General features: G+C 60.9%; 1 protein-coding gene across 1 annotated transcript; it reads right to left on the bottom strand.

Moving 5' to 3' along the window:
* Nucleotides 1-1,839: 1,839 nt before the first annotated feature.
* RBFOX3 (RNA binding fox-1 homolog 3) lies at nucleotides 1,840-21,394 on the bottom strand. The gene is made up of 11 exons (XM_052657538.1): nucleotides 21,173-21,394; nucleotides 15,214-15,351; nucleotides 13,145-13,198; nucleotides 12,205-12,297; nucleotides 10,575-10,635; nucleotides 6,620-6,673; nucleotides 6,241-6,373; nucleotides 5,603-5,642; nucleotides 4,623-4,684; nucleotides 3,641-3,719; nucleotides 1,840-1,884 (listed from the first exon to the last, which is right to left on the bottom strand). The coding sequence occupies exons 1-11, from the start codon at nucleotides 21,392-21,394 to the stop codon at nucleotides 1,840-1,842; spliced, it is 981 nt and encodes a 326-aa protein (XP_052513498.1).
* Between the last annotated feature and the right edge of the window lie 246 nt (nucleotides 21,395-21,640).

The raw sequence follows: 21,640 nt of genomic DNA, 5'->3' as shown, positions 1-21,640 counted from the left end.
GGTTGGTTTTGTTGCTTGGATCTGAACATCTTTTTTTTTTTTAATTTTGTTTTTTGTTTTGTGATTTTTTTTGTGTGTGATTTTTTTGTTTTGTTTTTGCCCTTCATGGTCCAAGAAGGAAACGGCAGAAGCTTTCACTACAACAGAAACAGAAAGGCAGGACTTGCAGGTCACAGAAGCAACTGCCGGGCGTGCTATGGTGGGGAGGGGCGGCAGGATCTGGGGCCCTGGGTGCCAGGTGGGCGGGGGGAGGGTGCCCCACACCGGCCCCACTCCCCATCTTGCACAAGGGAATTGAATGCAGACCTCTGCCCTCCAGCAGGGAGAAGGGGAGGATGGGGTGGCGGAGATGGAAGAGCCACAGTGTACCCAGCTGGCAGAAGCTACTGGTGGACTCTGCTAAGCCCTGGGTGGGCAGGGCGCTCAGGGCAAATGAGGGCAGAGGTCAGGGCATGGTGGGTGGATGGTGCTGCACGGGCCATGTCGGGGGTCTGGAATGAGGCAGCTGAGAGGGTGTTCAGGCAGTGGAGGTGAGCTGGAGGGTACCTCTAGAGGCCTGCCACCCCACCAGCCGGAGACCATGTGCTGGTGGCTTACGCCCTGGCTGGCGGGGACCTGCACCCTCTAGCTGGCTGTCCATACCTCCGGAAGCCAGCTCTGGCACACAGGAGCCCAGGGCCTCCTTGGCCCGGCCACTTTCCCCTGTAACAGTGGCGACAGGGCCACACATGAAGCTTCCAGAAGCTCCCCCAGCCGTCTCAGCTTTACCTGCAGGCCCCAGAGCCCTGCAGCAGAGCTGAGCCCCGAGCTTCTCCAGACAGGAGGTGGGTGCTAAACACTGTCCCGCCAGAGGGGCTGGATGGTGAGCCCCACCTTTCCCTGCTCTCTCGCTCAGACTCCCCTTCCAGAAAGGTACCCGGAAAAGAACATTCCAAGCTTGGGGAAGGGAAGGCAGGGCTGCATTCAAATACAGACTGGGGTGCCAGGCGGGCAGGGACCCCGTCTCCAGTGTGGCTGGATTGGAAAGACTCACGAGTGTGGGCAGTGGGGCAGACAGGCTAAGGGAAGGCCCCCGGGGCACTGCAGGGCTGGACCACTTTAAGACTCTTTCATTTCTTGTAACAGAGGCTAAGGAACCCCTGAGGCTGGTGTGGCTCCCCCACGACTTGTGACAACTTCAGCAGGAAACATCAGTCAGATTTAATCAGAATTGTGAGTTTAGCTGAATGGGGACAGGGAGGGCAGACAGCTACTCCTGCGATTAGCTGGGTGAAGATCAGGAGTGCCCACTGTCAAGGCTGGGAACCCAGCAAGTGGGGCAGACAGACAAGAGCCCCTCGCCGCCTGAACCCCAGGGGCAGGAGCAGGGCTGTGGCCAGACTGGCTGGGGTGGCTTCCTGGGGAGGCTGGACTGGTGTCTTCCTTGGGGCCGGGTGGGGACAGGGGACAGGAGAGTGGGCATGGCTCTCTTGGGCTCTATTGCTAGTTCTTGAGAAGAGGTCTTCTAGTAGCCTAGCCCCTCCCACTCTGTGCGTCCTATACCTGAAATGGCTCAGGGCTGGGGGTGGGGTGGGGCACAACATCAACAGAGTCAAAATAGGAACCAAGGTTTCAGACATACAGGGGTGACCAGGGTCAAAGACACACACACCATCATGGGGGGAGACCAGCTGGCCGGAGGTAAAACCTATGGACTTAAAGAGTCGCGGAGGTCAGCGGTGCGTGTCGCTGACCGGGAGGGGTGCACTGTCCTCGGAGTGGCTGTGCCTGCTTTTGGACTGCTGGGTTTGGTGTGTACTAGGCAGTCAGAGTGAATGCTGTTAGGGGCTGGGCCTCTTGCTAGTAGGGGGTGAAGCGGCTGTACCCTCCTCGGCAGAGGCTAGCCTGCAACATCAAAGATGAAAAACAGCCAATCAGTACAGCCTTTCGGGAGGGGAGGGGGAAAGCAAAAAGAAAAAAGAAAAAAAAGAAAGAAAAACAAAAAGAGAAACAGCTAAATCCCCTCTTCTGCCCCCTCCCTTCCATTCTGCCTTGGGGAGAATGCGCGCTGGTTGTCATGGCAGCCGGAGGGGCGCTGAGCCTATTTCCGATGTGGCTGGTGGTCTTGGGGTCAGAGAGGTGCTGGGGTCACCAGCCACGGAGCTTCTGGATAATGAGGTCTGAGATGTCTTTTGGGCACTTTGTTGGCTCAGGCCTGACCCTTCCTTGCCTGCTTCCTCCATCTTCTGTCATCTGGGGGAGGTCAGAGCAAAAGCCCCGCCTCCTCCTTGTCCATCGGGGCTGCGGGGGGTGGGGGGCAGGCCTCAGCCCCTCCAGGCACCGGAGTGGGGAGAGGGGCCTCTAGACAGGCTTCCTGGGGCCTTGGCTCTATCAGGAAGGACTGTGTTTGCTCATCCAGCTCCAGGGGCCTTCTGGGGTCCCTGCGCCTCCTCCATCCAGCCGGGAGGACAGGCCTTTGGCACACTCTCTCCCATGCCCCGGGGCTCCCCGGAGCCAGGGAGCGCTACACAGGACCTCCTGCTCCACCCACCAGTTTCCCCAGAAAGGAATGGCCAGTGACAGAGCAGAAAAGTTGGGGCAGGGGGGAAAGAGAATCTTATAAAAATAAAAGAAAACATAGGAGGGAACCCTCTGTGAATTAACAAAAGCTTTTAGCTAACAGCTTTGCAGAGGGCCTGGCGATTCTGAAGCCAAGGAGCCTGCAAGCCAGTTTCGGGGCCTTCATCTGGGAGTGGGCCTGGGCCAGCACCCTCACCCAGAGGCCTGCGACCCATGGCTGCTTGGGATGTCTGAGGCTCGTTAAAAATCAAAAAACGACAAAACAAAAATTGGGAGGGAGTAATCAAAAACAAGGGAGATGAAAAAAAAAATCCATATTGTCTCTGAAGCTCCTCCCTCTTTACCCTGCCCAAAACGTTTTCATCTTTGATGCTGGATGCCAAGCTAGTTAAAAACCGACATTAATACCCCATGGGGTTGGGGGGGTTGGGGTGGGGCTGGAAGGTAGGTGTTCACTGGAAGCAGATTTTGGGGTACAGAGTGAGCTGGGCTGTATGTGTCAAGAGCTGGCCATACACACACACACACACAGACACACTGGCCCGTGCACCTCCGGGCCTCAGTAGGCCCGTCAGAAGTGCTCCTCCTCCGCCCCCTGCCGAAGCCCAGGGCAGAGGCCCCACCTCCCCAGGAGAGACCTGCAGGCCCAGCTGGGAGCCACGGAGGGGTCACGGGGCAGGGGCGTGGGCAATGTGAGGAAAGGTACAGCAAGGGGGTGACGACACAGAGGGACCGTGGCACGGACGCGCCCACACGAGGGGAAGTGGGGGCCCTGCCTGCCTCTGGAGCCCCCTCCAGGAGGTTCTGTTGGCTTTTCCGAGTCCAGGGAACGGAAGGCCAGGATGCCCGGACTTTAGTTACAGGGCAAGCAAAGCGGGCCATACCAGAAGGTCTCCCAGACGACGTTACCGGGCAGCTGCCTGTCTGGGCAGGCCTGCCTCCCTCTGACTCCACGGAGCACAAGGGGCAAGTCCTGCCCAGCTCAGATCCAGGCCCCTGTCCTGCCAGGCACCAGGCCGAGGTCTGGGGCGTTTCCCTAAGGGCCTGCCCGCCCGCCCCAGCCCGGCTCGGGCCTCCTTACCATGGTTCCAATGCTGTAGGTCGCCGCGGGGCCGATGGTGTGGTGGTAGGGGTCAGCAGCCGCGTAGACTCTGCCATAACTGGGGAGGTGAGCACAGGGAGGGGGGTGGGGGGGCAACGGGGCAGGTGAGGGTCTCCCGCCTCCCTGGAGACAGCACCCCAAGGCCCCGCCCTCCCCTGCACACCCCCTCTTCCTCCTTCCTGCTGGTTTGGAGGGAACATAGCTGGCCACCCTCTGAACACGTCCAGCGAGTGCTGACCATGAGTGCTGGCCTGCTGTGCCCCAGACAAAGCCCAGAGGCCAGACGCTGAAGGTGCCGCCTGCCCCTGGAAGGGAGGGCCGAGGGGCCTTCAGTGCCGCTGGCAAGAGCAACAGCTGCCCTCCACAAAGTGCCCACTGGACACCCAGCTCTGGAGCCTGTACGCTTCCCCAAGCTGCAGTCAGTGGCCAACAGGCTGAGTGCCCACAGGGAAAGGCATCAAGGCAGCCCCTCACCCCAGGACGGCCCTCAAAACAAGAGAGAACCCTCCTCGGGCCTCTGGATGTCCTTGCAGCGGAGCACACGCTCTGCCTTTCTTTCTTGGGGCTGAAGGGTCTCAGGCCTGGGAGCACTGAAAAGAGTCAGAGGTGTCCTGGGCAGAAACCAAGGCTCTGGAGCTCAGGCTGGTGGGGAGGGGGTGGTTAGGCCTCCAGGGCTGGGCATCAGAGGAACTGTCTGCTACCCAGATGGGGGGGGTGGGTCCCAAGGCCTCCCGTGTTGTGAAGGCAGGAAGTGATTACAGAAGTTTGGGGCTTGCGGGCTTGGGGTCTCCAAGCCCATGTAGACTTGCTCTCCTTTGTCCAGACTCTTATGTTCCTCCAGGGGGAAGCACCCCCAGGCCCGGAGTGGTGGGTAAGGCTTCTTGTCTGTTGCAGCCCTGCCCTGTGACCCGTCCATCTTCTCCTCCCCATCCCACCCAGCTCTCCACCCCTCCTCAGGTACCTGTCACTGTAGGCGGCTGCAGCTGCTGCTGGCTGAGCGTATCTGTAGGCGGCATAGCCTCCCTGCAAGGTAAGGGTGGGGGGAACACAGCACACGGGCTTAGTGGGGCAAACACAGCCTTTCAACCTTCACCTTGGGCAGGTGAGGGGTGGCTGGCGCACGCCTGAGAGCACCTGGCTTGTGGTCTAGTGCCATGGCTCAAAGTGGGGCAGGGTGTCCATACACCTCCTTCCTTCCTTCATTCATTCATGTGTCCATTTGTGCATTCAACACACATGGGTGGGCACCAATAATTATATGTCTGGCTGTGTTCAAAGTGTTGGCACACAGTAGATGTTCACAGACCTGCCACCAAGCCAGTGTACCGCCAACCTTGATGCTGATGGGCACAGAGAACCCACGGGTGACTCTGAGTGTTGGATGCTGGGATGGGTCAGGGGCAAAAGGCATTAACTCAGATCATATCTTAGCCCTGTTCAGTGGATGGCTGAATTACAGGTGACCACCACCCAGGATGGCAATGGGGGATGGGGGTCGTCAGCAAGGGCTCTGAGCTAGAGGAAACAGCAAGTGATGCCCCGTGAAAGAAGAGAAAAGGCAGGACTCCGTCCAGGGGTCTGCCCTGGAGCCCCTACCTCCCGGTCATTCTCTGAGCCTCTGCAACGGATCTGGGGTGCCCGCGGGGGCTCACTCAGTGACCCCAATGTGGTTAGGGATACAGGAGAGCCACCCATGGCCCCCATCATACAACTGACACCTTGTGAAATGGAGAAGACACGCCTGGCTCATCGTGCTGCTGGGAATCCTTTACTGCTGCCACCCTGAGCCGGGATAACCCAGGTTTAGCTGAGGCTGCCCTCCTGGGCTCCCAGGATGGGAGGGGCGGGGGGAGCGGGGCAGGGAGTGGGGTCACTGACTGTTCATTGAGACACATGAGACATCGGCTTCATCTACCCTCCCTCCCCCAGGGCTGCACTTACATAAATCTCAGCACCATAAAAGCCATCCTGATACACGACCCTGGAAGCAAACGGACAAGAAAGTGGTGGGAACGCTGGAGAGGTGGGGTAGGCCGGCTCCGGTGTCTGCTGAGGAGGGAGGGGGCAGGGTGCCAGCCCTGCCCATGGGACTGGCATTTTAACAAGCGTTTGCTCCAGTGCCCTGTTTTGGTATAACAATAGAGTAACACCCTTGCTGGTCAGCTCCTTTCTCCCACAAACCCAGGGGCCCATTGGCCCATCTTGCTTACTTACCCTCCCCCTGCTCCACCCCAGGCAACTGTACCCCACTATTAGGGTCGGAGGGCCCCGGACCAGGGAGGGCTTAGAGAAGGCCCACTGAGCTCCGGGGCCGACCGCGACCCATGAAAGCAATGGGCAAGGTGCCGGGGCTCTGAACGTCCCCCACATGCCAGTGACCCTGAGATCCCGGAGCAGGGTGGGGGTGGGGGTACTGATGTGGAGGCGACTGCAGTGTGACGGTTGGGGTTCAAGCCCCACCCCCCCACCCCCACGGTTCTGGAAAGGCTGCCTAGCTCCCCTGGCTGCACCACGCCTCCCTCCCCACGCCCCCTGGGCCTTTCTCCAAGCCTCCCTCCCTGTGCCCGCCAGGTACTCACGCTCCGTAAGTCGGGATGGGGGGCGGGGGCGGTGCAGCCCGGAACGTATTGTATACAGCCCGGCCCCGACCCCGTAGGTGCGCGCCCCTGTAGGCAACGGCTGTGCCGGTGGTGGGATAGGGGAACCCCGTCACTGCAAGAAAGGGGGCCGGAGAGGAGACCGTGTGAGAGGGACAGCTAAGAGGAGAGGAGGCGGGAGGGCTGGAAGCCTGACCACCGCTTCACCTGGCCACACCTCCTGTCCGGGCACGCCCTGCCCCGCCTCTGCCCGGCCACGCCTCTTGTCTGGCTACGCCCCTGGCCGCGTCCTCCCACGCAGGAAGATCTGAATACCCATCTAGGCCCTCCCCAAGCCCACGCCCCAGCTTCCAGCCTTTACCTGCATAGAATTCAGGTCCATAGACTGCCCCTACCACCGGATTTAGCTTCCAGCCTAGAAGAGAAGCAGAGAAACCCAATCACCATCTTCCCCATTCTCTCCCCACTTCCCATTATGTCTGGGAACCCTGGAGACTCCCGGATGGGCCCCACTGGGACAGTCCCAGGCTGTGGCAGCTGCAGAGAACAGGCAGGACCCCTCCTTCTGCAACCAGGGTAGACAGATGAGGCAGGAGCACAGACCCCAGGCCCCACTTAGGAGGCTGCAGCCTCACTGGCTGGGTGCCTTCTGCTCCCTAACAGGCATGCAGCCACTCCTGACCATCTGCCTAGTGTCTTGATTCTTTCCAAATTTTGGCCTTCCCCAGCCTGCCCCAGGCCTCCCCTTTCCTGGGACACTGGCCCCAGCAGTTTGGGGTCTGCATGTCTGCTGAAGAGCATTAAGAGGGAAAGTGGAACGTGTTATGCAAGCGTCTGTAGGTCGCAGCTGGGATAGGGGTGCTGGTGGTCTGGGTGCTTCGGCGCCTGACAGCCCAGCCTCCTGGGAGCTGTATCATTCATGCAGGCGCCTGGCTGCCTTCCAGGAGGGTCAGAGGCTTCGGTAAAGGTGCCTGGCCTCAGCCATGGCGACTTACTCCATCTCCCGCCCATGTCTGTCCTGGGCTGGAGCCCCTAGAGGGCTCCCTTCCCCAGGGCTGAGTTTGCTCTCCTGTGTCTGTTTTTCCCCAAAGCAGCCAATGGCAGGGCTGCTGAGGGAAGAGGTGGGAAGGCAGGGCTTTGGGATTGGGGATGATAAGAAGGACAGCTAGCATTCCCTTCACCACATGCCAGAATGTTCTAGACCCACCCAACAAGGAAGGTGTCACCCTCTCCCATCTTACAGATGAGCAAATAGAGGTTCACAGAGGCACGGCAGCCTCCAGTTACAGGGCTGGTGAGTGCAGTGTGCGTTAGTCGCTCGGTTGTGTCCAGCTCTTTTTCGACCCCATGGACTGTAGCCCACCAGGCTCCTCTGTCCATGGGATTCTCCAGGCAAGAATACTGGAGTGGATTGCTGTTTCCTTCTCCAGGGGATCTTCCCAACCCAGGGATCGAACCCCGGTCTCCTGCATTGCAGGCAGATCTTTACCATCTGAGCCATCAGGAAAGCCCAAACCAGCTCAGACCATGCTCCTGGCCACTCCCTGGGCCCCAGCCTCTTCCTCTCTGCAGTGGGCTGGTTCCTCCTGGCTGGTCTTCCTCTCCCATCAGAGACCCAGGTGCAGGAGTGAAGGACTGCTCCCACCTGAGGTCCCAGGGATGGGAACCAGTAGGCAGAAACTTCACCATCCCCAGGCGGTCAGGAAGTGAGGTTGGAGGGGGGGGTCCACCTGTTTGACCAGGCCCAGCCTCTGGCCCCTCAGCTCTTGGGGTCTTTGCAGCACTCCCTCCAGGTCCAGCTCCACATCCCAGAGTCTGACAGCCCCACTGCTGGGCTGACAGCCGAGAAGTGCCCAGGACAGAGTTTCCTGGCCTTGTTCCTCCCAGGGCGGCCTGTTCTCCACACTTTTTGTGAGACGCCTGTCCATCCCTGGTCCACCATCACATGACGTGCCTGAATGTTACTGTTGTGCTTCTGGAATCTTCTATAAATGCCAGGTCAGGAGGGAAGAAATAGTTCATCTTCTGAGAAGAACTCCAGTCCCAAGAACTGAGTCGTCATCTTTTCTTTTTTTTTTAATTCTGTATTTTTTTTGGCTTCGCTAGGTCTTCATTGGGCTTCCCTTGTGGCTCAGCTGATAAAGCATCCTCCCTGCAATGAGGGAAAGACCTGAGGGTCAGGAAGATCCCCTGGAGAAGGGAAGGCTACCCACTCTGGCCTGGAGAATTCCATGGACTGTATAGTCCATGGGGTCGCAAGGAGTCGGCCGCGGCCAAGTGGCTTTCACTTCGGGTCTTCATTGCCGCGCCTGGCCTTCTTTCCTTGTGGGAGAGCGGGGGCTCCTCTCTAGCTGTGGTGTGCAGGCTTCTTGTTGCAGCAGCTTTCCCTGCATGGAGCACAGGCTCTAGGGCTTCAGCAGCTATGGCACGTCGGCTCAGTAGTTGTGGCTCTTGGGCTCCAGAGCACAGGCTCAGTAGTTATGCACGGGCTTAGTTGCCTTGTGGCATCTCCCTGAACCAGGGATCGAACCGGTATCCTCTGAATTGCAAGGTGGACTCAGCCACTGGACTACAGGGGAAGCTGGAACTGAGTCTTCTCAGTAAAAATCCAGAGTGGTGCAGAGTCCTTGAGCCACCTACCCCAGTCCAGCCCCCAGGTCCCATCCGGCACCTCCTCTGGTCCCTTCAGAGAGTCTGCACTTCTGCTTCGGATGGTCCTGGCACTTCCCTCTACCAGTTCTGGAATCCTGCATGCCTCTGGGACCCCAGATGACGGAGGCAGCCTGACAGCCACCTGGGGGGATCCTTTGTTTCTTTTGCAGATAGTAACACCAGGTCAAACCTGGAGAGTTTTGTTTCCTGAAGTGGAAACTTCTGCCCCTCCGACCGAACGGTGAATTTGAGTCCTCCAGAGTGTTAAGCAAAGTCAAGCCTTGGTCAGCAGAGCCCACGAGCTGGGCCTCGCAGCCACCTGTGCTTGCCGCCAAAGTGGGCAGAGGTTTCTTCCTCTCTTCACTCTCTGTTGTTTAACTGGCTTCGGTTCTGTGCCCATCCGTGCCAAGGATGCAGTCACTGAGGGATGGGTTCCCTCCTGAATCCCATGCTCCTTGGCACCCTCAGGTATGCCAGACAGCAGAGGCGTGTGGCTCTCAGGAGGGGCTGTGCAGCCCCCAGGGTCACCCTGACCCTGTAAGCATGTCTATGGCTTCCCTTCCTGCACTGAGAACCGGGTCTCTAAAGTCACACCCAGTACAGGCCCAGCACAGGTGCAAAGCCTGGGAGCCTCCAGAGGTTTAGAAAGAATTTGAGCTTTGTTATCCTCAAAAAAGCACACATGTATACCTATGGCTGATTCACATTGATGTATGACCGAAACCAACACAATATTGTAAACCAGTTATCCTTCAATTAAAAAAAAAACCAGCATGGGAGTGACAATAATCTCGTCTAAATGGAGTCTGGCCAGAGCCCCAGCCCTACTCCAGGAGGTCGGGTGAGGGGCCTGGGCTGGTGGGTCAGATGGTAGGTCTGCCCACAGTCCTGGCACAGGCTTTCTGTGCTGACCCATTCCCCTGCTTCCATGCACAACTGATCAGACCGGGACAAGCGAGTCTTGGGGTGGCTTGGTCCACTCTTTCCTGCTGGGGGTTGGGGGATGGGAAGCAAAGCCGAAAGACCAATCCTGACGGAGCGAGGCTGCTGCTCCCTGGCAAGAGGTGCGAACTCAAAAAGGCTCCAACGAGGTGCCAGCTGCACTCAAACCAGTTCCTTGCCTGGTGAAGTTAAGGCACAGGGTGGCCAGCCGAGAGCTGTCCTTCCACTTCTCCCAGCTGCCAGCATTTAGCATCGGCAGTTTCTTTTCAAAGATGGGTCATCTCTGCTTACAGTCAGGTCCAGGTAGGTACGGGCAAGGCCGCTTGGCTAACTGGGCCTCAACCTTTCAGTGTTTCAAAGGCCGGGGGTTGGGGGAAGGCGACTGTCCGTCTGTCATCACACTCATTAAAATACTGAACACCTCTAGCCTGGGCTTCCCTCGGTGCTTAGAAAATAAGGAACAATCCAGGAAGTGGCCACTTTCCCCCTGCGTCTGAAGCCTGCCCTTGGCCTCTGGGTGCTGGACACCCCACGGGGATCTCACCAGCTGTGTGGGAAGAGGGTGGTCCCCAGTCTCCCTTGCCTCACCAACCCACCCCCTTCGGACCACAGCAGAGCACGAGGGGGTGCTTAGCATCCTGGGAGTCTGGCCTCCAGTGGCCTGGGCCCCCTGTCCCCACTGGCAGCCCCTGCAGCCTCCCAGGGGTCCTGGGCCCCCTTACCGTTGGTGTAGGGGTTGGCAGTCTTCTTGTTGGTCATGACCCGGGCTGTGGCGTTATTGACCTGCCCGGAGAGAGAGAGGGAGAGGCTGAAGGGGACATTCGCCTGCAGGCCACTGGCTGCCTGGTCCCACTCTGAACTTCTCCTCTGTGGCCACCTTGGAGGGGGCGGGGGCTGGGGAGGAGGCCCCCGGGGCTCCCAGGCGAGGCACGGGACAGCTTCTGCCACCAGCCTGGTCCCCCACCGACCACGGCCCGTGCTCTTCCCTCCCTGGGCACCCCGCCCTACCCAGGGGGCCGGAGCCACCACTGCTCCTCATGCTGCCCAGGTCCCCAGCCTTGGCTCAGACATCACGTCCAGCGCCCCTGCCCGGCTCTTGCCCTTCACACGGCTGTCCCTACAGCCCAAGCTCAGCCTATCTCTGGCGACCCATGGCCGTGGGAGCAGCTGACTGGTGGACTCTCCACAAAGTGCTCTCAGCGCAGCTAGCAGACCGGCCCCTAAGACTTCTCTGCCGTGGGCAGCTGCTGAGTCCTTCCTAGTCGTCGGCACCAGGTTGGCCACCTCTCTGTGGGGGCTGCATCCCTTCCCTCAAAGCCAGCAGAGAGTTTTCCTAAGGGGGGGCATACGTGCCTGTTGAGGGGGGCAGGGCCAATGTGGGAGGACCAGGTGGGCACCAAGTGGGTCCTACTGTCCAGACATCTAAGGCCCTGGTTGGGCTGCCCAGAGGGCCAGGCTGGGGTGTAGGAAGGAAGGGGAGGGCCTCTGCGGAGGGAGCAGAGAGCAGGCGGGGAACTTGAGGGAGGCGTCTGGGCCGTACTGCCTCCCCCCAAGTCCGTGTGAGCCCCAGGGGCCTGGGGCCACAGCCTCGAGTGTTGCCGGACACTGAGCTGGAGCCCAGCCGCGGTCAGTGCCTGTAGCATTCGTTCCGCTTCCGGAAGGCCCCCTTCACCCCTGCCCCCAAGCCTTCAACCGCCCTTCCTCTGGCTCTGCACTGGCCACTGAGCCCTCCTCTGTGGCCGCCCTCACTGCTGAGCCTGCTTGGGAAGCCCAGCTCCCAGCCATCAGAACCACAGCCCTGAGCAGGGTGCACACGGGCCCTGGGGAAGCTGGCTAAGTGTCAGGAGGACCCTGCCTCCTCGCCCCTCTGCTCCTCTGGGCTGGATCCATTCCTCCGCCTTGGCCGCACCTTGCTGCCCACTCTCTGGGGGACGAAGGCAAAGGGCAGATGGCAGGATAGGGCAGCGTGGGGAGGGGGCAAGTGGGGCAACTCTTGCTCCTTGGTGAGAGTGGCCGGCGGGGGGTTGGTTAATGATCCCCTCCCAGCTAGGGGCAGACTGGGCTGGCTGAGGTCCTTGGAGCTGCCAAGCCTCAGAGAGATGACTTCTGGGGCTTCTCCAGCCCCATGGGAAGGAGAGGGAGAGGGCAGGGTGCGGGGCCCTTGGGTGAGCCTGAGATCGAGACCCAAGAGGGGCGGCAGGTGGTCGGCTCGGCTCCAGCCTCAGCGTGGCCCTGCCCCGGGGACCCTGGCCCGGCTCTCTGCAGGGCAGTGGCAGGGCTGGGTGGGGGGCCCCAGGGTGACCAGAGGTGGTTCTCAAGGGCGTCCCTGCTGCAGCACACTTATCTGAGCACCTCAATTTTCCGGCCCTCTACGATCGTCCCATTCAGCTTCTCCCGGGCTCGGTCAGCATCTGAGCTAGTTTCAAAAGTTACAAACCCAAAACCCTGTGAGCGGAGAAGGACAGACACGGAGAGAAAGACATAGGATGAGAAAAAGGAAAAAAAAGGAGGTGTGCGGGGGGTGGGGGTGGGGCGTGGGTGGGGGGGGGCAGGGCAATGGGGGGTGGGTAGAGAGAGAGAGAGGGGTTGAGTCAGGTGAGTTGAAGGAGACTCAGAGGTCTGTCCTGGTACCACTGGCAGGATGCCCAGGAGGGGTACGGCCCCTGGCGGGGGCAGCTGCTGGCCTGGCCTGAGCCTGGCCTGAGCTGACCGCCTGGCACCTGAGGGGACAGGCCAAAGCTGAAAAAGAGATGCTGACCTGACCAGGGGCCAGAACTGTCGCCCTAAGCCCACCTGGGGGGGGGAGTGCCCAAGGCTGGGCTTCTGAAGGACCCAGAGTGGGGGCCGCCTCACCCATCTTCACCCCAGGGAGCCCAAGGGTGAGGGGGAATCCTCCCATCCAGGAGCTGGCACCCTCCCGCCTGCCCCTTGCCGGCCCTTCTCCAAGCCCCAGGCGGGGGGTGGGGGGCAGCTCCAGGAAAGCCAGTGGCCCCAGGGGAGCAGCTCGCAGGCTGGGGAGGGCCCCAGGCCCAGGGGTGGGGGCTCTCTGAGTGCAGACAGAGAGGTCCCGGCGGCTTAGAGAGAAGGAAGCGTCCGCGGCAGCGCAGCGACAACACAGACAGCAGGGTGGGGAGGGCGGGGCGGGCGGAGGAGCGGGGAGTACAAGCACCCGTGTAGCTCAGGGGTCCTCAGGCTCGGAGCTCTCCAGGGCGGAAACGCACATTTCACACGTTAGCCTGGCGGGACCTACAGCCGGGTGCTGTAATGGTGGCGGCCTCTGGGCGGCACCCACCTTGGAGCCCCGCTCGTTAAAAATGATCTCCACGTCTAAAATTTTTCCGAATTGCTGCAGAGACAGAGATGGGGGTGGGAGAGACAGGAGAGGGTGGGTTAAGACTGCCGGCCCGGTTCGCCGGCTCTCCATGGGGACCGCTGCCCACTGCCTCCGTCTGGTCCTCTGCTCCCGGGTTGGGGGGGGGGGCGGGGGGTGGCCCTTTCCACTTCCTGCAGGGATGTGCATAGCTTTGTGGGGGTGGTCCCTACCTTCCCGTGCAGAGGGCTTCTCCTGCCAGGACACCTGCCCCACCCATGTGTCACCAGTGTTCCTCTGTCTCCCTCCTTGGACTGTGCCCCTAGCTGCTGACAGCCGGCCCTGATTCACACACATGGATACAGGGCTGTGGATAAGCCCTTCCCCAAAGGTGGGGTGCCGCTGTGTAGAGGAGACCCCGGAAGAGACACAGGGCCCAGGAAGGACCCTGCGCTGCCTGCTGCCTGTGCTGTTTGGGGGCTGGGCTGTGTGGGGTGCAGAGGACAGTGACCCCAGGCCCCTCTACCTGCCCGGGACATACCAGTCAGCTGGGCCCAGACACTTTGGCTAACCCCTTCCTGCCCCGTTGCTGGCCTGGAACCCCCAAGGGGTAGCCCTGTCCTTCTCATGGCACTTGAGATCAGGAAGCTGGGGATTAAGTCCCCTAAAACTCCAGCTGAGGTCCTAAGGGGCCTCCAGTACATGCAACTGGAGTTTCCCCTCCATCCTGAAACGTTCAGGAGGCAGCACAGAGCCAGACAGCGAGGCAGTGCCAACCCTGCCGAGTGCTAGGGAGGGGGAGGTGTAGCTGGGATGCAGGCAGAGTGGGCTGATGGTTCTGCAGGGACGGGGGGTGCTCGTGGGTGGCCCGTAGGGACAGAGTGTGCTGAGACCCATGATGTAGGGACCAGAATGGCATCCGAGTGAACTGGCCCAACACCAGCTGCTTAAATTCTGCCTGACCCCACTGTGTCTCACCCCAATCTAATGGGCCCTGGCCCCATCCCGAGGCCACCTCCCGTTTACCTGACAAATCCCACCTGAGGGCGGCATGAAGAGAGGGCTGGGGTTCAGGGGTCAGAGTCTGCTGGACTTGAGGCAGAAGTGGGGAGTGGGCACAGGGAAGGCAGGGGAAGGAGAGTTTGGAGTGGGAGACGGGAGAGAGGGAGAGAACATAGCTGGGGTGCATGTGTCCTCCACGGCCAGGCCTGAACCCAGGCTGCTGCCCTCTTACCCGCCCACAGGGCAGCCTCAGCCCTGAGTGGGCATCAGCACCTGCTAGGGGCTCAAATCACGTGGCAGAATAAAGTCACCGCAGGACTTAAAAGCCTCCCTGTAGGATCTCATGGTGACACTGCCACTCGCTGGGATCCTACAGAGAGTCTAGGAACAGACCGGGAGAATCCAGGGATGGAATGTTCACTGGCTTCCCGTAGTGTGGGCTCCTTGTTGCCCCAGCCTGTTGTCTGGGCCTGGGGGCTGCAGGCCCAGAGATGTCAAGTACCTGGGCCGGGCCCCAGGCACACCGGACAGGCAGGGGCTGTTGGGTGTGAGGCCAGGAGGCTGGGTGCCCTTCTGGGCACAGAGGTCTCTGGAGCCCTCAACAGCAGAATGATAAACCTAACTGGCACCCGCCTGGGCCTGAGGGGCAAGGGTTTGGGGTGAAAGTGAAAGTCACTCAGTCATGTCCTACTCTTTGTGAGTATACTTTTTTCTATACAGTCCATGGAATTCTCCAGGCCAGAATACTAGACTGGGTAGCCTCTCCCTTCTCCAGGGAATCTTCCCAACCCAGGGATCGAACCCAGGTCTCCCACATTGCAGGCGGATTCTTTACCAGCTGAGCCACCAGGGACACCTGGGGTTGTGGTGACAGTCACTCAGGTCCCTCCCTGGAGCCTGCGTCCCGCCTCCCCGCTCCCATCCCGCAGGCTCGGGTCAGAGAGGGGCTGGACCCAGAGGGCAACGGGAGGCGGGAAACCGGGGGGCCGTTCTGACATTGGGGCCGCGCTGGGGGTGGGGGGGCAGATGGAGGGGCTGCACGCACTCACCCCGAACATTTGCCGCAGGTCGGGGTCCCTGAACCGGAAGGGGATGTTGGAGACGTGCAGCCGCTTGGGCTGCTGCTTCTCTGTGGGGTCGGAGGGGTGGAGTGGCTGGCTGTCCGTCTGTGCCGCCTCGTCTGTCTGCTGTGGGAAGAGGACCCGGGCTGGGAGGCGCCCCTCTTCTATGCCCACCCCATAGTAGGGGAGGATCTAGACACCAGGTCTTCCCCCCGCCCAGGATTCACAGGATTCATAGCAGCACTTCAACCTCAGCGGTCCCACGTCCGGGCTTTTCCCCTGAGCAGTGTCTGTGATGCCATCACAGAGCAAGGCCTCCCTGGCCCAGTGCGCTCTCCCACCCTGTGGCTCAGCTTGTCCACTGATGCCTGACCTCAGTGGCCCCTGGGCTATCCCAGTTCTTGAGGTCGTGCGGTACCTCCCCGACAGCCTGAGCTCTGGGAGGACAGGGAACGTTCGGGGTTTCCAGCCTGATAAGAAAGTGGAGGGCTTTTGGAAGCCACTCGTGGCACACACACCAGGAGGGATGTGGCCCCTGGGGGGCCCACCCGGACTGCCTCTTCTAGCCCTGCTCTGGGGTTCTGCATTGTCCAGGGCTCAGGGGTGGCAACCTCCAGTGCCTCAGAGCTGGTCCTGATTCTGGACCCAAACACTGATCAACAGAGGGATTCTGAAAGACTTGGGTCTCTGGGAACAAAGCTGCCACAAAGCAAGGACTACCTCCCCGCCCTGTCCCCCAAACCAGCTCCCTGAGAGGTCAAGGCCATGAAGAGGCCTCGAGGCAGTGCGGTGCAGGGAGTGGGCTGGGCACACGTGTGAGGTTCCTCACTGGGGACTTCCATGGGGACAGGCCACCAGCTCACAGCCAGGCTGCCCTTCAGCTTGGTGGGTCCCGCTGAATACCCAGGCCAAAGGCAGGCTGGGCATGGTGAGTGCAGGGCGGGCCCACCGAGGGGCCTCATCACGACCCTGGGGCTGGCATCTCCGGTCCTCTGTGTGTCACTTAGTGTTGGTGTCCAGGAGCAGAGCCGATGACAGACCGGGTGACTGGACAGATGCCATCCTCTCACTTGGGCCTCCTCTGGACCAGCTCCTCTGGGGCTCTCCTCTGATGCCATGTCCCCATCCCCTGTGGGCACAACCGGCTGAGAAAGCATCTTTTACTGCTTCTTTTCTCTTCCTGTCTCAAGTCCTGGTTCCCCTCCCAGGTTTTCTGGGATCACCTCCCCAGTACACTGCTTGGACTTGAACCTTTGTGGGGGTCTTCCTCTGGGTCAGGATTCCAGGTGACAGTCGGGGGGCTTGGCTCCTGTCCGACACTCCTACAGAGAGCGAAGGGGGAAGGACAGGGTCCTCAAGGCTGGGGTAGACTTTGCACAAACAGAAGTCCTGGTGGCTGTGGCCTCCCACGTGGCCGGCGGAGAGAGGCTGGGCTGCAGAGACACGCTACGAGGACAGCTGAGAGGAGAGGTGCTGGCGTGTGCCTCCCACGGGTCACCGGCAACTGCCTGCTTGCTTCTGGTGGGTTTTGTCCACCAAAGGGGTACTGGGCAGTACCACAGCCTCCCGGAGCCAGGATGGTAAGCAGGGCGAGCTCACTGCACCCGAGCCTTCATGCTGTGGCTGAGGACTGGCCCTCGCCAAGGCCACTGGCTGGAGGTCTCTGGACTCCTGAGTGGCTGCTCTCAATGGCCACCCGGGTCATCCTCTCTGGAAGGACAGGGCCGCTCCCCTATCTCCTGCGCTCAGCCAGGCCCCAGAGCAGCAGATGCCACAGGGGACAGGAAGGGAGGGGAGGAGGGTCAGCTCCTGGGCACACTTCCTGGTGGCAAGCCGGGAAGGGGTCTGGAGGGCTGCAGGGGTGCGGGGCTATCCTGCTCAGCGGCCCCGTAGACTCAGCTCTGTATTCCTGTGTTGAGAGGAAGCACAGGGCGAATGATCCTACACATGGGTTTGAAACCATCATCCTCTCGTGTGCCTGTGTCAGGTTGGGTCCGGTGTCCCATCACCCTCCCCCCACATGCCTGTCACACATCTGTGCCCTTGGCTGCTCTTGGGTACAGGTGACTCATGGACTCCTGATCTGGGAAACCAGGGGGAGAGGAGCATGCAATGCTGACTCTGGGCCAGCAGAGGGCAGTGGTCAGTGCGACCTGGTAGCCAGGACTACGGTGGGTGGTGGCGTCGCGGGGTGGGAGGAAACCTAGCTCACACTCAGAGATGGGGAGCCTTGGGCAGGAGCGGGGCACCATGGGATGGCACTGATGAAGCTGGGGCATCTGGGGCCAGGCTAGGATGTCCTTTCTGCAACACCTTGGGCCTCTCCTAATAGCAGAACTGAGCCCACTGTGTGTCTCCCTGCTTCTTCCCACCTCAAAGGCCCTTAGGGGAGCAGCTGAGGGTGAGGTGGGAGAGATGGGGTGATGAGGGGGGCCAGGAAAAGTAAGAAAAGCCCCCCTCGGCCCCAAGCACAGCTGCAAACAGAGGCAGATAAATGGGTTCAATGACTGTGAAATTGTAAGATGTGTGGAGAAACCCCAGAGTGTAACAGCACACTGGCGGCCCCGAGGGGAGACGGAGGCCTTCCCACCATCTGTCACAGCGGTCTGGGCAGCTGGCACCACCTTCTGAGGGACTTCACTTCCCTTTTTCTTCTTTAAAGCAATCTTTGCCTTTGGTCCTCAAGTGCAGGGAAACGAGAAACAGCAGCAGCAACACCCCTTCCCTCCCCAGCTGCTCTCGGCCGTTTTGCTTCTGCGTCCTCCTCATTTCCGTGTCATCTTAGCCCACGTGGTGACACGATCCTTGTCCCCCTTTCAAGGCAGCATCCCGTCCCTCTGCATGGGACAGCACATCTTCCATCCTTGTACCCTCCAAAGAGTCTGCAGCCCCCTTCTCCTGGGCCTCCCCAAGCCCAGCACTGGGAGAGGCCGAGAGGGCCCTGGGCAGGGTCAGTAGGTCCAGTGGGGTGGGAGGCAGCAGGCCAGGACCCGGGGGCTGTCACTGGGACAGAACCAAGGCTGGGTGATGCCACACAGAGGAAGCAGCTCCAGGAAACCCTCTTTCTCTGCGGCCCCCTCTCCCCTCATCTTCGGTCCTCCAAGGCCTCCTAGTCACCCATGCAATGACCATCGGCTGCTCACCCGACATGGCTCGCCCCCGGTGGGTGGTGAGCCAGCTTCGGAGGAGGTGTTCTCCCCATGAGGCCTCGAGCCATCCACTCATGAAGCCTTCTTCAGGACCTCAGGTGGAGCTGTGTGTCCTCTTTGGACTCTGTGAATGACACCATGCTCTGGGAACTCTCTCCTGGCCGCCGCTCGTGGTGCATCGATGCTGATGGCGCCGTCTGCTCGCACCCTGCCTGAGTGGGGGCAGCACCCTGGGGTGGTGTATTCCAACCACAGTCCACCCCCAGGAGCCAAGAGCACAAAGGACCGAAGGCTGCCGCTCCAGTTGGAGTTTCCGAGGATGTCCCTGTGGCTGCCCCACCAAACAGGGTGGACGGGTGGGTGGGGAGGACCCCTGCAGGGGACCCCGTAAAACCTTGCAAGAATGAGGTAGCTCCGGGAGGTGGTCCCCAACCTGTACCCCAGGGTGTCCTGCAGAGTAGTGAGGCAGGCCTGCTCCACTAGCAGCCCCAGTCACTCTGCGTCCTCTGCTGCCTTTTGATAAAAGAACAGAGATGACGCTGTGGTGACAAATGGAATCCACAGGCAGGAGAGGGCAGGTTGGACACAAGCTGGAGCCTACACTTCCTGCTACCCCGTACCTCCCGATTCTAACACCAGGCCGCTTGGGGAAGGCCAAGGGGAGGCTCTGGGAAGCGACGCAGGCCTGATCTGGGATGGACATAAGAGAGCTGAGCAGCAGGGCTAGGAGGACCAAGAGTTTGCTGCAGAGAAGTGGCTCCTGGAATCTTCGAGCAGGACAGGCAGTGACCACCCTCCTCAGCTCCTCTCAAGGTGCGAAGCGTCTGATGGAAGAAACACTCCAGATTGGAGCATCCACGCCCTGCAGCAGCAGCAGCCAAAGTCTTCGCTGGGCAATTCTGAGTGTCTTTGAGCTCATCCGCTAGTCCAGTAACTTCCACCTGAGGGGCCTCTATCTCAGCGTCCCAGGGGAAGAGCAGCAGACTCACCCCCTCCCAGGACCTGAAGAGCTCCCCGCGGAGAGAGGAAGGCCGAGGCTGCCTGGATCAGGCTCAGCAGCTCTCTGGCCCAGGCACTTTCCTGGGAGGGGGGCGTTCAGTCGAGCAGTGAGGCTCTCACATCTCAGTCGGCTTCTCTCTGAGACTCCCCGGTCCTCTTCGGGGCCGCAGACTCTTGCAGAGTGGAAGGGGACTATGTAATGTCCGTGACTGGTGGGAAGTGACGGCCCCCGAGGGGTGGGGTCAGGCCCTTCTTCCTGTGCACGCCCGTGCTGGTTCGGGGCCCGGCACAAGCAGGTCCCTGCAGAAGTCGGCCAAAGGAAGATGATTCTGTACGGGTCGCGGTGAGGCTGCGTCAGGCAGCCCAGGAGGCCTGTCTGTGCTGTGGAGGTGTCAGTGGTCGGCCTCAGCCTCCTCTGTGTCAGCGGCCAGTCTGGTCATCTTGTCTCCTCGGTTTGCTTCTAGGGGGGTCAGCATTTGTTCCCAAGGAGGTCATGAGACGTTTCCCCAGATTGACCCCATCTGCCGTTGTCCATCAGAAAGAGACCGGCCAGCCGTTGGTCTGGACTACTGTGACCTGCTCACAGGGACCCCGCTGGCTACCTTACTCACCTCTCTTTTCTGAGCACATCCAGGTCACAGTCTGAGGCATGAGAAGCGGCAGTGGCCAGGGAAGTATGGTTTGGCTCCCTGTTCTGAGACCCATGGACATTGCCCTTCTTATCCGTGGAACCCTTGGGGGGCATCTGTGGCGGACACCCTGTACCAGGGACGCTGGGAGAATCGAGAAGACTGGTACTTTTGGCGCAGACTCAGGTCCAGCAGCACTCCAAGAAGGCAGGAGGGTTTGTTTGGTCCAGCCCATGGTGGGCAGCGTGAGTGGGCGCTCTCCCCAGAGTTTGGACAATGCTGCCCACACAGTGAGGGAAGGTGATATCCACATCTAGGGGTACACCGTGGGAGCCAGGCTGGGTTAAGGGGCTGAGGTGGCACACGGAGCGGGGCACCCATCAGGCGAGCGGTGCAGGGCACGCTGGCCTCCTGCCCGGCCCCCACCAGTCAGCACTGGCACCAGGCCAGTAGGGCCAGCTCGATGAACCCAGAGCCCTGGAGCTCAGCGGGGCGTGGGTCCACAGAGGGGGCTGGGAGCTCGGACGCAGCAGCCGGTCTCCGGAGGGGCTCCCTCCACAGGGCGCCCACCCCAGGCGGGCCAGGGGCAGCAGCCACTCCTGGACGTGACCCTTGGCTCTCAGGAAATCTCCAAGAAGTGCCGGGCTCAGCACTTTATCCTTAGAACTGCGTCACAACCACATAATTGAAGTTATCGGATTGGAGGGCAGCCAAGCAGATAGATTACAAGTGATTAGAAATGATAGGAGGGCCTGCAACCCGAGACAGCTCTGAGGGGCTCCGGGCCTCTGCTTGCTGCCGCCAGCCCTCCCCTCCGTTCCCCGCCCGCCCCAACAACCACCGCTGCTGAGCCCGCAGGGACTCCGGGCGAGCCCAGCACCCCCCCCCCCCCCCCGCCCTGGCTGTTTCCCTCGCTTCCCATTAACAGGTCACTGCTGGTTGAGGTCACGCTCCATCTCCCAGATAAGGTGAGAGCTGGCCTGAAGTTATGGCTCGGGGCCCCTGCGTGGCATCTGCCCACCGGAAAGATTCTTGGGTGTCGCACGGTGAAGAGCGGGAAGGCTGAGAGCACCTTCCTGGGGGCGGAGACACCCCTGCTATGGGCGGGCTCTCCATACGCAGGCCCCGAGGCCCCGCCCCCTGGAGTTCCGAGGCTGGGGGGACCCTTACCGGCACGGTCTGGGCCCCTGTGATGGGCTGTGGGCTGGTGTCACTGCTCGGCTGCTCCGGGTGGGTCTGTGCTGGTGTGTACAGAGTCATGCCATGCTCTGGGGGGACCGGGGTCTGGCCCGAGTAGTCCGGCGTGGGGTGCGGTGGGGGTGGGGCGTACTCGGCAGGGATGCCGTTCTGTGGCGGAGGGGGATACTGGGCCGGGGGGTAGGGCTGGGCCATCGCTTCAGGCGGAGCCGTGGCGTCCTGATTGCCCTGCGGAGAAGAGAGCAAGGCTGGTTAGACCGCGGTGTGGCCGGGACTCTGCCTCCTTTCACTGGCCTCTCTCCAGGAGGCCCTGTGGTCCTGAACTGGACTTTCAGCAGCATTGTCCAGGCCGCATGGGGGCGGGGCTCCCCCAGCACAGGGCAACCAGCTCACAGCTGGGCTGCCAGGGGCATTCAGGGGAGCCCAGGTCTGTGACGAGAC

Source organism: Budorcas taxicolor, chromosome 19 (genome assembly GCF_023091745.1).
Source record: "Budorcas taxicolor isolate Tak-1 chromosome 19, Takin1.1, whole genome shotgun sequence".
NCBI classification, from domain to species: domain Eukaryota; kingdom Metazoa; phylum Chordata; class Mammalia; order Artiodactyla; family Bovidae; genus Budorcas; species Budorcas taxicolor.
This window is presented reverse-complemented; position numbering and strand designations above follow the sequence as displayed.